Here is a 14,968-nt window from a genome sequence, read left to right on the forward strand (position 1 = left end):
TAAAGCTCTTTGGAACAGATAGATTCACTGGAAAGTCTGCAATTGTTGAAGAACATGTATGTGAGGTCCACTAGCACTGTCTTATTCTGTTTTGAAAACAAGGCAGGATATAATTTACAAACAGTGCCATTTTGGTTTTAAATAGTTCTGTTCTGGTAATGGAATGTTGTGGTTTTTCATATTTCGTATGTAATGAGCAGTGAGAAAAGGTCTTGAAATCTTAGTGCTGGGCTTTTCTTTCTTGCTCCACTTCCAGGTAGTCAGATGCATCCATGTTGACTTGTGGAGACTGAGATTGTTAGATCAGGGATATAGAGAAAGAAACAGTTAATATTCAACTCACTGACTTCCAAAAGAGGGCAGAGCAGGGGAGAGAGCCCATGTGAAGAGATGGTTGCTAGAGATAGATGCTAGCCCTGAGGGTTATTTGGAAGGCAGGCCAGTGCCCGTAGACCATGCCCACCATTTGAGTGAGCACGCCACTTTGCGTAGAGAAGCCAAAGGTGCTGTTGTCATCACTGTCAGGTCATTATAGCACCTGTACTCAGCCTCTTGGATCATCCAGGTGAAGGATGTCCATCTGTGCCCTAAGACTCTGCTAGGCTCCCAACTGAATGGCTCTCTGTGGATTTCACCATTGTCAACAGGACACGCTTTTCAAAACAGTGTGAGTTCCTGCATCACCAGAGGGCACTGAAGCAGAAGCAGAAGCCTCAGCTTTGGCATGTGGAAGGTTCTGGACAGTGGAAAACCCATTGCTGGTTACATGTGTATATCTTTATGCTGGAGAAATACTAGGGTCTTAAGACCAAATGAGATGGCATATAAGAAAGTGCACAGTATTAATTCATTCATACATTCAAGTCATAAACTTTTATTGAATACCTAATGAAAACTATAGTTATATTTAGCTTATATTTTGAACCAGGCCCTGTGCTGGGTACTGGAGATACAATCATCATAGTCCTTAAAGAAGTCACGGGATGCTAGAGGTCACAGTCCTCAAAGAGGTCACAGGATGCCAGACATGCTTATGACACCTGCAAGACTTCAATCACTGAACGAATATTTATTGAGCACCTACTTTGTGCCAGGCACTGCTCTAGGTACTAGAGATATGGTGGTGAACAAGATGGACGAGGTCCCTGTCTTGTAAGCTTACACTGTGGTGGGGAAGACAAAGTGTAAACAAACAAATAAGGTAATTTCAATTATTGTAAGTGTTATGAAGAAAGTAAAATAGGCCAATGTGATGGAAAGTGACTGGCTCGGGGGTAAAGAGAACAACTTCAGGTAGGGTGGGTAAAGATAGCCTTGTTGGGGAGGGTATGTTTAAGATGAATGCTGAATAATAAGAAGGAGCTAGTGACGCAAAGACATTTGGAAAGAACAGATAGAGAGAACAGAAAGTGCAAAAGCTCTCAACCAAGTACTGGTTTAGTGCGGTCTAGAAAGATGGCCAATGATGCAATCTCTACAGGCCCAGGAGTGGAGAGCCTCCTAAGAAGGTGATGGGGTCTTACAGCCTCACACACAGTAAGTGCTTAATAAAGGAAAGCTTCTTTTCATATTGGATTAAAAAAAGTTTATTATAAATTCAAAAATAGTTTATTATAAAAAGCCCCCTCTTCCACACCTTCAGTCCTGCTTCCCAGAGGCAACCGCTCTTATCATTTATTTTTAGTTCTTCTGGCAGTTACTATACATATATTTGAATAACATTCTCCTAATGTTATTTCTTCATGCATCAATTATAGATGTTATCTATTTATTTCCTATAATGACAGGTAAGCATTTAGCTCAAGAGAGTTAGGGTTATTTTTTCTTCCTCTACGGCTACCTATAAATAATATACTTAAACTGCTATGTCCTTTTCCTTCATCTCTTGACTTCTACATTATAAGATTGAGATATTATAGGCCCAATACTTCCTGTTGTTTCTCTTCCTCCAAGTCTTTGCTGGGCACAACTTCCTATGCCTTATAGAATATAATTCCAACTCTTTTTTTAGCGAGTCACACAGGGCCCTTTATGATCCGGGCCCTGACTACTTTCTTCATCTCACATCATTATCCACTTTAGCTACAGTCACATAGAACTATGTACTTACAGTTTTGGGAAACTTTTGTATGCTTTTGTCATTTTTCTCATTGCCTCATATGTTTTCTTTGCCTAGAATGGCCTCCCTCTGCAATTCACTGGCAAATGCCATGCATTCATTTTAGCCTACATGTCACCTTAAGAAATCTTCCCTGGTAGATGCCATTTATTAAGTTAAAAAATATTATTGAATGGCTGTTACGTGCAAGGCACTGTTCTAGGTGTCAGGGCTATAGTGGTCCAAGACAGACACTCATGAGCTTGCACTCCAGTGACTTAATAAAAATAACCATTATGAAACCTACTATGTGTTAGGACTGTACTAAATAACTTATATACTAATCTATTTTAATCTTTGCAACTTTATGAGACTCAAAGAAGTTAAATACCCTTCCTGAGGTCACTTCCTGTAAGTGGTTGAGTTTATTTTCAAACTTAAATCTGTATGACTTCACAGCTCTTATTCTTAAACTACACTCACTCTGCTCTTATTATTCCTTGTATATTTCTATCACAGCATTTGTCATATTTTTTGCAATTGTGCATGGAGTTCTCCATATAAACCACAGGACATAAAAAAATGATTTGTGTGAATACATTCTCAATTTCTCGGGATGGCACAGAACTAGTACCATTCTAGATGCACAGGAGAGAAACTAATAAATTACATACAGTGGGTGCCTAAAGGAGTTAAGGATTAACTCTCTCTTGGAACCCCAGATTGAGAAAGGCTGCTTTAGACTGAAGGCTTCTTAAGGGTAGAGACATCTGCCACATAGTGGATGCTTAATAAATTTTTGTTGAACCTATTATTCAAACCTTTGTACTCAATACGTACTCAGATTTTGGATTGACAAATGAATTACATTAGCCCTGCTTTTGGAGGTAACTTTGCAGCAGGAGCTAGGCACACAGTCTTCCTTTAACAGAACTCCAGGGGTGTGGGTCCAAATTCTGAGAGGCAGTAGAATGTGGTGGTTAATTACACAGGTTCTGGAGCCAGATCACCTGGATTCCAGTTCCAATTCCACTGTTTACTATTTATACAAATTTAAGAAGTTATTATTTAACATGTGCCAGGCACTTTAATAAGAACTTTACAAATGTTACCTGAATTAATCTTCTTAACATTTCTATGTAGTAGATACCTTTACTATTCCTTAGTAGCTCCATGCCTCAATTTCTTCCTCTGTTAAATGGGGATAATAATAATAAACTACCTCATAGGGTTACTGTTAGGATTAAATGAGTATAAAATGCTTAGAATAGTATCTGGCACATAGAAAGTTGGCTATTACTACCAATGGAGGCTGTGACCAGGGCAGGAAGTCAGCTTGATGTTAACAATTTTTTCATCCTATGCTAATGTTCATTTCAAGGGCACAGATAGAATTATTTGGAATGAGTGCTAAATCTCAAGCACCTCCCAGTCAAGTTGGCCCTGGTTCCTAAGGGAAAACTCAGTGGTTGGGTTGAAATGGAAACCGTAGGAAAGAAATACCTCTGAAAGTCATCCAGCTTTGGGCAACTGCTCTGCCACCTCTCAAGTCCACATTATCATCAAATCTTGCTGGGATAGCTGCAACAGCCTCCTAACTGGTTCAACAGCATCTTCCTTGGCTGCCTCCATTCTCTGCTCCAGGAGATTAACCTTTTCAAAACACAGAGGGACATTGGATTGTACTGTGCTCATTCTTAAAACAGTCCATTGGTTTCTCATCATTCTTAGAATAAGGACCCAAATCAGTAAGTTAGCTGACTAAGTCCTGTAGGATCTGGCCTTGGCCCATCCCTCCAAACTCATCCCCAATCATCCTTCCCCACTGTCTCCACCCTAGCTACATCAGCCTTCATTCATTGTTCAACAAATATTTATTTGATCACTATATATTTATAGTCATTGAGGATGCATCAGTGACCAAGAGAAACATAGTAATTGTACTCATGGAACTTACATTTCAGGAGGTGGTGCAACAAGGACAACAAAACCCAGACAAATATAATTGCTGGTTGAAATAAGTATGAAAATGGGATTGATCCTACAAACAAAAAAGAGGGCCTATTTGAGATAAGGTGGACAGGAAGTCTTCTCTAAGAGGGTAATATTATACATAGGATCTAAAGGAGGAAGACAAGAGAGCCATATAATGAATGAGGAAGAGAGAACTCAGTTGTGGGGAACAATTTATGCAAAGGTTCATATATGCTGGAAAGATCCTGCTGTGTTTGAGGAACCAAGTAGATAAACTTACTGCACAAAGTTATGTAAGAGGGGAGGGAGGGGGCTGGCCCCGTGGCCGAGTGGTTAAGTTCGCGCGCTCCGCTGCAGGCGGCCCAGTGTTTCGTTGGTTCGAATCCTGGGCGTGGACATGGCACTGCTCATCAAACCATGCTGAGGCGGCGTCCCACATGCCACAACTAGAAGGACCCACAACGAAGAATATACAACTATGTACCGGGGGGCTTTGGGGAGAAAAAGGAAGAAAATTAAAAAAGAAATCTTTAAAAAAAAAAAAAAGAGGGGAGGGAGGTTGGCTGATGCCTGATTTTGCAGGGCCTGGTAGGCCACTGTAAAGAATCAGAAATTATTTTCCCTCTTCTTTTTATTTCAGAAAATCTCGAAGTTATTTTAAGAAGTTGAAAGAGTGGCACAATGTACAGTGTTATACCTCTTATCTAGATCCACCAATTATTAACTTTTTGCCACATTTGCTTTTTTCTGTTCTATTCTCTGTGTTCTCTATTCTTTTGTTCTCTCTCACATTCTCTCTATTTTGTTTTTGTTTTATCTTTTGGCCAAATCTTTGGAAGGTAAGTTGCAGACACTGTGACACTTTTCTGCTAAATACTAAAGCAAGTAGCTTTCAAAAGCAAAGACATTCTTCTATATAGTCACAAATTATCACATGCAAAAAATTTAATACTGATTCAGTATCATCTAACATATAATCCATATTTAAATTTCTCCAACTATCCACAAAATGTTGTTTGTAGTTACTTTAAAAAAACATCTATGAACCAATCAAGATTCATGAATTTCATCTGGCCAACGTTTCTGTGTCTCCTCATTAAAACAATCCTCCACCTTGTTTTTGTTTTCCTTTTTCCCTGACACTAACAGTTTTGAAGAGCCTAGGCCTGTTTTCTTGTAAAACGTTCTATCTTCTTTTTTTTCTGATTGCTCCTTTGTAATTAGATTCAGGTTAAACATTTCTTGCACAAATAGCATCAGGTGATGGATAGAATGCCCCATTAGTGGTGATGCTAAGTTTCCTCACTTGGTTAAGGTATGTCTGATAAATAAATCTTACCTTGTAAAACTATCTTTCCCTTTATAATTAGAATTGATTTCTAGGGTGATTCTGTGAGATAATGTTAACATCCTGTTCCCCAACAACCTTTCAGTCAATGGTTTTAGCATCTTTCATCCATTGTTTTAGTACTCATTGATAAACCTTACCTATATCAAGTTTTACACTGGAAATTGTAAAATGAGGATTTTCTATTTATTATTTGTTTTGCATTAATTAACTGGCATTCTTGTGTAAAGAGCTTTTCGTTTTTTATTCCCTTTCCCCCTCTCTCTCATAGAGAGAACTTAAAAAAAAAAGAAATCTGTTTTAATCTATTACCATCATTATTCCTTTTGATCTTCAAATTGTTCCAAACTTGGTCAGTGGGAGCCCCTTTAAGCCAGGTCTGGTGTCCCTTTGAAATGACTCTATTAATCTCTACGGACTTTTTTGCTTTCTGACAAGAACGTTCCAGGCTCACTTTGCAACTTCCCTGCTCCAGACTTGGAATCCGCTTTCTCTCTCCAAGGAGCACCAGCTCCTTTTAGTGTTAAACGGTATTAGAAACCATCTGGATGGCTTGGCACCAGGTGTGCTCATTGTTACTGGGGTGTCAGGGCTTCCAGGCCTCTAGGCCCTCTTAATGGACCCAGTTAACATAAAAAAAAATCACGACTTCATTCCACTACCTCCAGTTCAAATCCAACATTATGCACTTCTTCCTTAACTTCTATCATTCCTTATTTATTTCCCTTCTCTCACAATGAGAATCATGGTTCCAAACAACATAAATATATTGACTCATTTGCTTTTTCCCATAACACACGCATAATAGTTTCAAAATTACTAAACCAATACCACTTTCAACATCAAACCTACTAAATAAAGTTATCGATTTCTATGCACTTTTTTCCTCTTACACTGTATCTCACAACTCCTAACTCCAGTACACAGAGCACTGTGTTCAAGTTAATTGAACAAATTCTTTTTCTCCATAGGGGCATGCTAGCAATTTAATATACAGGTAGGTTCACTTCTTTCTTTGTATTAAATTTTAGGGCTTATTTTTATTTCCATTGCTTTAGATTTATTTTGAAAAGGCAAAACTATATATATATTTTTTAAAACGTTCCTCAGAGAAGTCACACTCCCATCACTAATTCTTGTAAAACCTTCTCAGCCCCTATAGGTAACCATTTTCAACTAATTTTTTTGATTTATAGTTTCTGTATTTCTCTCCTCAAAAATAAGCCGAAAATGTGTGTGGCATATATATGTATGCAGATTCTCATTTCTCCTTCTTTCTTACACAAAAGTTAGTGTACTTTGTATATTCTTTTGCACATTTCTTCTTCACTTAATATAAAAACAATTTTATTCTAAAAAGTATTGAAGGGCTTTAAGTCAGGGAGTGACATGATCATTTCCATGTTGATAAGATTAGTTTGGTTGCTGTATAAAGAATGGAGGGGAGCAGGACATGAAGCAGGGAGACCAGCTGGGAGGCGGTACTCGTCTGGGGAATGAAAAGGGAAAAAAGTAGTTACTTCACTTGTAACATGAAAGTACCACAGGTACATTTGTGTATGAACTGGATGAGGGTGGTGAGGGAAAAGGAGGACTCAGAGATGATCCTCTTGTCTTCTGTAACTGGGTAGATACATGGTGGTGTCATTTACTGAGATGGAGATTATGGAGGAGAGGACTTGGGTTTTGGAGTGAAAGGACAGTATTATTAAGTTAGAGATATGGGTTATACTTTCCAGTGGAGATGTGAAGAGGGTACTTAGATATCTGCATCTGGTTGGAGCTCAGAGGAGTGGTCTAGGGAGGATAAGGAATTTAGGAGTCACCAGTATAAAGATATTTAAATCCATGGGAGTTGGTAAGGTTTCCAAGAGGAAAAAGGTAGAGGAGAGAAAAAGGGGGCTCAGGACCAAGCTCTGAAGACTCCCATAATTTAGAACGTAAGTAGAAAAGGAGATTCAGATGGGTGCCCACTGGGGTTAGAAGTAGACAAGGAAAGAGTGAACTTTTGCTGACCCAGAAGCCAAATGAAGAATGTTTCAAGGCTGAAACATTTAACTGTGTGGATGAAATATTCAACTGTGTGGAATGCTTCTGGGAGCTAGACTAAAATAAGACAGAATCCATTGGATTTTGTATTTATCTTTCGCCTGTGCCTGGTATTAGGCTCCCTATGCCGTTTTGCCCACTCCTAACATTTTTTTTTTTTAAACTAGTTAACTCCTTGGAGATCCAAATCAAACATCATTTGCTCAGGTTCCCCTGAGACATAGTCTTAAGCTCTTTTCTTTTTTTTTTTTTTGAGGAAGATTAGCCCTGAGCTAACTACTGCCAGTCCTCCTCTTTTTTGCTGAGGAAGCCTGGCCCTGAGCTAACATCGTGCCCATCTTCCTCTACTTTATACGTGGGACGCCTACCACAGCATGGCATGCCAAATGGTGCCATGTCCACACCCGGGATCCAAACCGGTGAACCCCAGGCCGCTGAGAAGCAGAACGTGCAAACTTAACCGCTGCGCCACCAGGCCGGCCCCATAGTCTTAAGCTCTTAAGAACATTTCCTTCAAACCACTAAGTATAGTTGTAAATTTCTCAATTACTTGTATTTTTTAACTTGTCTCTTCCATTAGAATGTAAGCTCCTTGAGGGTTAGCGTCTGTTTTGCTCACTCTCCTCCACTGTTTCCCTAACTCCTAGCCTAGTGTTTGGCACACAGAGGTTTGTAATAAATATCTGTTGAACAATAAACATAGCATCTGGAGGGCTCAAAAGCTAGGAATCAGTAACACCAAGTAAAAGCAATAAAGGCATTGCGAGGTATGACAGGAAGCATGGATTTAGTGGTAGACTTGCGTGAAGGAGCAATGGAGACTTTGACACAGGGCCCACTAAAGACTTGAGTTCCAGCTTTGACAGGAAAACCAGTTTTTATTTTCCTTTTCCTCCTTTCTTTTTTACATTGACTTTCCTCGTTCATTTTTATTCCAGGCCCTGCATCCTCTTCTGTACTCCAAACTGGCTCACCTCAAATATGATTATTTTGTGGGGAAAGAAGGCAAATTGAATGAGACAGTGGGAAGTCAGTGAGGAATGGGGGAGGTTATGGAAGACATACATATAGAATGATAAGGAAAGGTAGACAGTAAGCTCATCAAACTAGGTATTCTAAAAATTCTACTAACCAAGTAAAATAGTGGAAAAACAGACCACATGTAAGAGGGTAGGTCTTGAAATCCTTCAGCTGAGTTTAAAACCCCAGCTCCACCATTAATAGCTGTATGCCTTTGAGCAAATTACTTAACCAAATGAACTCAGTTTCCCCGCATCTATCAAATGAGGATAACAGCACCTGCCTCAAAGGGTTGTTCTCAGGATCAGTAAGAGAATCTTTTATATGCTTAGCACAATGACTGGCACAAGGTAAACACTCAATTAACATTAGCAGTTATTTTCCTTTAAAACGAAGTCCAGCAGGGAGAGAGAGCCTAATAGTAAACACTTGTTATATGAACGTGATAATATCACACTCAAAAGAAATGGATCACTTTAAAAGAAGCAGAGAAGATGTACTGGCACTTATATTTTGGGCACTGCAAAGACCTCGCCTATGCAAGGAAGATAGGCTGTCACAGTATAGCGCCTCACAGCGATAACTGCTTTATATTTTCAGAAAGGCAAAAAAAAAAGAAAAAGAACAGAAAGAAGAAAATGCTTATAAAAATCTCTTCCGGGAAAAATTTATTTCGTCCATGAGGACCGCTGTGGACCACAGGTAGGGTCACGCAGCAAGGGAAGTGACCCTTCAGGTGCGGCAGCGCTCGTTCTAAAGGACTCTCCGGATGCGAAGCCTGTTTCTGCCCGCAAGGACAGGGCCCGGTGTTGAACAGCCCGCCGCTCCTCGGCCGGTCCCTAGGGGAGTCGCGGTGCTAAGCGTAGCAGGAGAGGCCTCACCTCCAAGCCTTCGCCACGTCTTTTTGTCTCCAGCACAGAATGTGAGATCGGCGTCCCAGCCAACAGAAGGTGGTACCCATCGCAGAAGAGGCGCGCCGTCCAACGCTCCGAGTCTCCGCAAGCCGGCCGCCCACGAGGCCGCCTGCCCCGATTTGTTGGCCGGCTTGCTGAGATCCGCCCCCAGATTTGCAGGCTTCTTCCGGAAGCCGGTCGGGCAGCCCACAGCGCGAGCCTGCGGCGATCACCGGCGCCTCTCCGAAAGCCCCGCCCACTCCCAGCGTTCAGTGCGGTGCCCTGGCCGCCATTGTTTGAATTTGAAAACCAGAACGTCGCGTTGCTGCGGGCAGGTCCGGCAGACCAGGCGAAGTTTGCGGGAGAGGCGGTGGCCCAGGTGAGAGTGCGACAAAGGAGGTTCGGTGACGGCGCGCATTACCAGGCCTGAGGCGGGGAAACGGCTCTGGCAATGTGAGAACCGTCCGGCGGAGCTCGTGACGCCCCTGAGGTTGCTCTCAGGAACTGGGTTGCGGAGCGATGGGGGCTCCTGGGGCATTGGGTGCACTTCGGAGAGTTGAGCCCTACTGCTTGGGTGAGAGTTTAAATCTCGTCTCCACCGCGTGTTAGCTGAGTGACGCAAGGCAACGTATTTAATCTCTCTGGGAGTTTCCTCATTTATTAAAGGAGGGTAATAATAAGAGTACCTTCCTCTTCGGGCTCTTAGGAAGATAAAATGATAATACGTAAAGTTGTTTGAAACAGTGCCAGTATGTAGTAGGCACTAAGTGTTTGCACTGAATATTTTTACTGTTGCTCCTGCTACTGTTGTTGAGGCTCAGGCCTCCACTGCCAAACCTAGTAGCCTGCATCCCTAAGGTGAGCACTTTGCTCGGCAGGCGACAAGGTCTGTTTTTGGCAGGAGCCCTGTTGTGGCCGTTTGTGCATTTATTTCCAGGCTGCCGCCGGTGCCTGGGGCTTGCCCTTCTTGGGCTTTGCAGTGCCAAGCGGAAGGGGGTGTGTGTGGCGAGTGCAGTGACTGCTGTCATCGCCCAGTGTAGAGGGTTTCGGCTATCGTTGTATTTTCTGGTTCAGTGATCTCGCATACAACAGCTCTCTAATATTCCTTGCTGAAGGACTAGTTGACACAAGTTCATGCCTTATGGGGGAGCTTGTTTTTAATCCCTGCTTAAGGTGATCAAATTCAGGTTTGCTTTTGTTTTTAAAACAAGGTAGCATGTTTACCCGGAAGCAGCATAGCAGTGTGTATATTTTATTAGATGTTTAAGACCTGAGACTTCAAGTTGAAAAATAATATGAGGAACTCATCACTTAGTTGAATAGATCTTTTTTTTTGAGGCTATATTTTATGCATGACATGCAGAAACCTCATTCAGCAGCAGATTTTGTTATTTTTCACCAGTTTTCAACCGTGGAATCTCACTGGAGAGAAGATAAGATGTAGTTTCTCAGTCATGGGATTCTGAAATGAGAAATGAGGTCTTGAACCTTGCTGTTGCTAAAGATAACATCACTAAAAGAGTAGGACCAATATTTTTTTTTTGTATAGAGAATTTATCTATCATCATTATTTGTTATTAGACAGTCACTACATAAATTTCTGAATTTGTTGTAGGGAATACAGAATAGTATAAGACAAGGTCCTTGCCCTCAAGAAGTTTCTAGTCTAGTTAGGGAGGCCACGCATAAGTAGAGGTTGACTAAACGTACAGAAAGTGACAGTATATCTCAACAATTTTGTACATGTCAAGAAGCAGTTTATTCATTGAAAACTGAACATGAACAAGTATAAACTACTATAACCTTACGTTTCTTAGGAGGTAAATATTCTTTTTAAGTAAGTAACTTTGTACAAGATTTATCAACACTTTTTTTTTTAATAAAAAATTAATTGAAGGTGAAGAATGAAGTTACCTTCCAGTTTCCTGGGCATTTCCATGAAATTTGAGTTATGAAATGTCAAGTCAGTACTTTAATGTTTTTGCAAACTTTCCCCCCATGTTCTAGAGAAGTGGTTATTTTTGACTCTATCAGATACGCGTTTTCTTAATTTTCACCCATAAATTGCATGTTTGAAATATTCCATCAAACTGCCGTTATTTTCCCATTTTCATGACATCAGTGATTATACAATAAAAACAAAAGCAATAAAGGTGTTAAACTTATTTAATTGTCTGGTTTGTTGTTCCTGTAGTTTGCTGGGCCATGTTGAAGGTAAATGTGTAATATCTTTTGTCTTTATGAGATTTAGGAAAAACAAAAAACGAAAACAACCCTATCTTATTGAGTTTGGGGGTTTCAAGGCTGATCAAGGAAAAAGATATAACCACAAGGTGGCAGTAGCACAGAAGGAACTTTACTAGGGTAGCATTTTGACAAGATTGCATGCAAGGTAAGTCCCCCTTGGCCTGAGACCCTTACTATTTGATTTCTGGGAGGATTTCAGGCAGAGATTGAATGTTTTATACTGTCTTACTTTATGCATTACTTTTACTCATGAAATCTCTCCGGATGAATCTACCCATAGGTTGGATTATATGAATAGTAGTGGTAGGCTGTGTCCAATATTATTTGATTCAGAATCTGTAAATAATTTGATCTCTTGTCTTTTCCATGGATCATCATGTTGTAGATGAAACGGTCTAATGTTTTCTTCTCTGGAAATCTAGTGTTATGCAGGGAAGTAGTGGGTTGGACTCATAGGCTTTTAAAACTATGGGTGGCTTACATCCTGATTTATTAAGTGTGTCTAAAGAAGTTACTGTTATTCTTGCAGAATGGAATCTAACTTAAATCAAGATGGGGTGCCCAGACCATCTTATGTTTTTAGTGCTGACCCAATTGCAAGGCCTTCGGAAATAAATTTTGATGGCATTAAGCTTGACCTCTCTCATGAATTTTCCTTAGTTGCTTCAAGCACTGAGGTAAGTACAAGAAAAGTTTTAGGTTGATTTTCGTGATTGAGTGGAAATGTGTGAGCGTGCACACACGCTTGGGGACAGGGATGGCTAGAGCAGAGCTTTCCAAATGTTGTGGTTTTAAGGCAACCTTCTATCTCAGTAATTTTTTCAAGGCGTCTTAAATATATAACAGTTCCTTTTCAAGTAGTAGGTCCAAACAATAACTATCTATGCCCTAACCTAGTACTCATTTGAAAAAAAAATTACAAAAAAAATATTTAATTTCATTCTTCAATAACCACAGTTATTTACTAATGAGATATGGGTGCCTTTTGGGCACTGCACAACTTCTCAAGCTGTGGAATCAGGTTAGACATTGCCACTCTGGTTTCCTATTCCTCATTGCTTTGGGGTAGTTACTTTTTATCAAAGCAGGCACTGGAAAATCCGGCTTCATAAAGATATGACATCATCAAAAGGAAGAGTGATCAAATGTTGAAACTGTGAACTACTTCAAGCTAATAGTTCATGGTATCCAACATATGTCAAGTACTGCTGTGATTTCCTTAAAAATGTAAAGTATTCCACTATGTCTCTTGGAATTGCAAGCCTTAGTTTAAAAAAAAAAATACAGGTTTTTAAAAATTAACTTAGTAGTATTTAAGAAGTAAAAGTCTTTCCACCACCCTACCTACTACCACTGTAATATTCACTCTGTGTCTTTGTAGATTTTTTCTTATACATTTACTTTTCAATCCATTTATATTCTGTTGTTAATTTTGATGCCTTAGAAAGATGGACTAACCCATTTTATAAAGAAGGATGGAAGAGGAAAGGGGAGTATAAGGAACACAGATAAAAGAGTAATACTTATTCAGTATCCGTTATGTGCCAGGCTCTCTTACTTTAGCTCATTTAATGATAAAGAAAGGAAGAAAGGGAGGAAGGGATAAGTGCATCTTGGTATATAAATGGAATCACGCATTATGAAGTCTTTTGTGTCTACCTTCTTTCACTTAACACAAGGTTTGGTAAACAATGGCCTGTTTTTGTGTTGCTCACAAGCTAAGAATGGTTTTTACATTTTTAAATGGTTGAAGAAAAATAATGTTTCATGACATGACAATTATATGAAATTCAAACTTCACTATTTGTAAATATCAAGTTTTGTTGCATCACAGCCATAGTTGTTGGTTTACTTATTTTCTAAATCTGCCTTTTCACTTTAATGGCAGAGATGAGTAGTGGTGACAGAGACTGTAGGGCCTGTAGAGCCTAAAATATTAGCTATCTGGTTCTTTATAGAAAAAATTTGCTGACCCCTAACTTGGCATTATGTTTTTGAGATTTATCATGTATCAGTAATTTGTTACTTTTAATTGCTACGTAGTAGTCCATTCTGCAGATATGCTACATTTCCATTTTCAATTTGATGGACATTTGGGTGGTTTCTGCTTTTGGGCCATTGCAAATAATACTGCTTGGAACATTCATGAGGAAGCCTGTCTGTGAACTTGTGTTTTCATTTCTCTTGGGTAAATACTTAGGAATAGAATCCTTGGGTCAAATGGTAAGTGCATATTTAACTTCATAAGAAACTTCTAAACTGTTTTCCAAGGTGGCTTTACCAACACCAGCAGGGCATGTGCGTTCCAGTTTCTCCACCTCTTTGCCAACTACTTGGTAATTTTGGGAGTGTGTAGTAGTACTTTATTGCAGTTCTAGCTTGCATTTCCCTAATGAGCACTTTTTCAAATATTTGTTGGTCGTTCCTATACTTTTTTTTGTAAAATGTCTCTTCAAATCATTTTCCCATTTAAAAAATTAGGTTGTCTTCTTATTGATTTGTGAGCGATCTTTATATTGTGGATATGTGTACTTTATTGGAGTAATGGTGTCTAGCAGAGATTTTTAACTTTAAAGAAGTCCAGTTTAACTTTTTTTCTTTTTATGATGACTTATTTTGTGTGTCCTCTCTAAGAAATATTTGCCCAAGGTTGTGAAGATTTTTTTGTACATTTTCTTCTAGAAATGGTTATAGCTTTTGTTTTAATGGTTATATTTGTTACCCATCTGGAATTATTTTTTGTGTATAGTTGATGTAGGGGTCCAAGTTGATTTTTTTTTTGAGAACTCCATATCTAATCACTTCAGGATTATGTGTTGAAAAGGCTTTCTTTCCCCATTAAATTATTTTGGTACCTTTGTTGACAATCACATGACTGTATATCTATGTGTGGGTCTATTTCTGGATTATTCTCTTCCCTTGAGCTTTTTGTGTATCCTTAATGCCTATACTTCACTATCTGTTTTTGTAGCTAAAATTCTTGAAATCAGATAGTGTGAATTCTCCAGCTTTGCTTTTCTTTTTTAGGAATATTTTGGGTCTTCTAGGTTTTTTGCATATTCTTAAGAGAATTGACTTAACCAGTTTCTACAAAACAGCCTGTTGCGATTTTTGACTGGGATTGCATTGAATCTATAAATTAATTTGAAAGAATTGTCATTTTGATAATATTGAGTGTTTTAATCCATGAGCACAGTCTATTTCTCCATTTATTTAGGTCTTTGCAGTCTTAGCAATGTTTTGTACTTAGTGTAGAGGTCTTTTGTATCTTTTGTTAAGTATGTTTGTAGACATTTCGTGGTATTTGATGCTGTTGTAAGTTATATTTTTAACAGCTTT

At 39.3% G+C, this 14,968-nt stretch overlaps 1 protein-coding gene and 1 long non-coding RNA gene across 9 annotated transcripts in view; one reads left to right on the plus strand and one right to left on the minus strand.

The window, feature by feature from the left end:
• Positions 1–9,553, minus strand: part of LOC124234681 (uncharacterized) — a 55,829-nt gene extending 46,276 nt beyond the window's left edge. For all 4 annotated transcript variants that reach the window (XR_006887373.1, XR_006887376.1, XR_006887374.1 and 1 more), the window contains exons 1-2: positions 9,371–9,553; positions 3,602–3,751 (exon numbers count right to left, since the gene is read on the minus strand). This is a non-coding gene — a long non-coding RNA (uncharacterized LOC124234681). The remainder of the gene's footprint in view (positions 1–3,601; positions 3,752–9,370) is intronic.
• A 128-nt stretch (positions 9,554–9,681) lies between these two features.
• KIF20B (kinesin family member 20B) overlaps positions 9,682–14,968 on the plus strand; it is a 74,075-nt gene continuing 68,788 nt past the window's right edge. For 2 of the 5 annotated variants that reach the window (XM_046655383.1, XM_046655382.1), the window contains exons 1-3: positions 9,734–9,761; positions 11,628–11,774; positions 12,159–12,306. In XM_046655383.1, the coding sequence (XP_046511339.1) occupies positions 12,160–12,306 (147 nt within the window). In that variant the 5' untranslated portion in view covers positions 9,734–9,761; positions 11,628–11,774; position 12,159. Of the gene's footprint in view, positions 9,762–11,627; positions 11,775–12,158; positions 12,307–14,968 lie in introns of all 5 variants that reach the window. The other 3 variants (XM_046655380.1, XM_046655381.1, XM_046655379.1) reach the window with 3 other exon arrangements.

This window comes from Equus quagga, chromosome 2 (assembly GCF_021613505.1).
Source record: "Equus quagga isolate Etosha38 chromosome 2, UCLA_HA_Equagga_1.0, whole genome shotgun sequence".
In the NCBI taxonomy this organism is placed as follows: domain Eukaryota; kingdom Metazoa; phylum Chordata; class Mammalia; order Perissodactyla; family Equidae; genus Equus; species Equus quagga.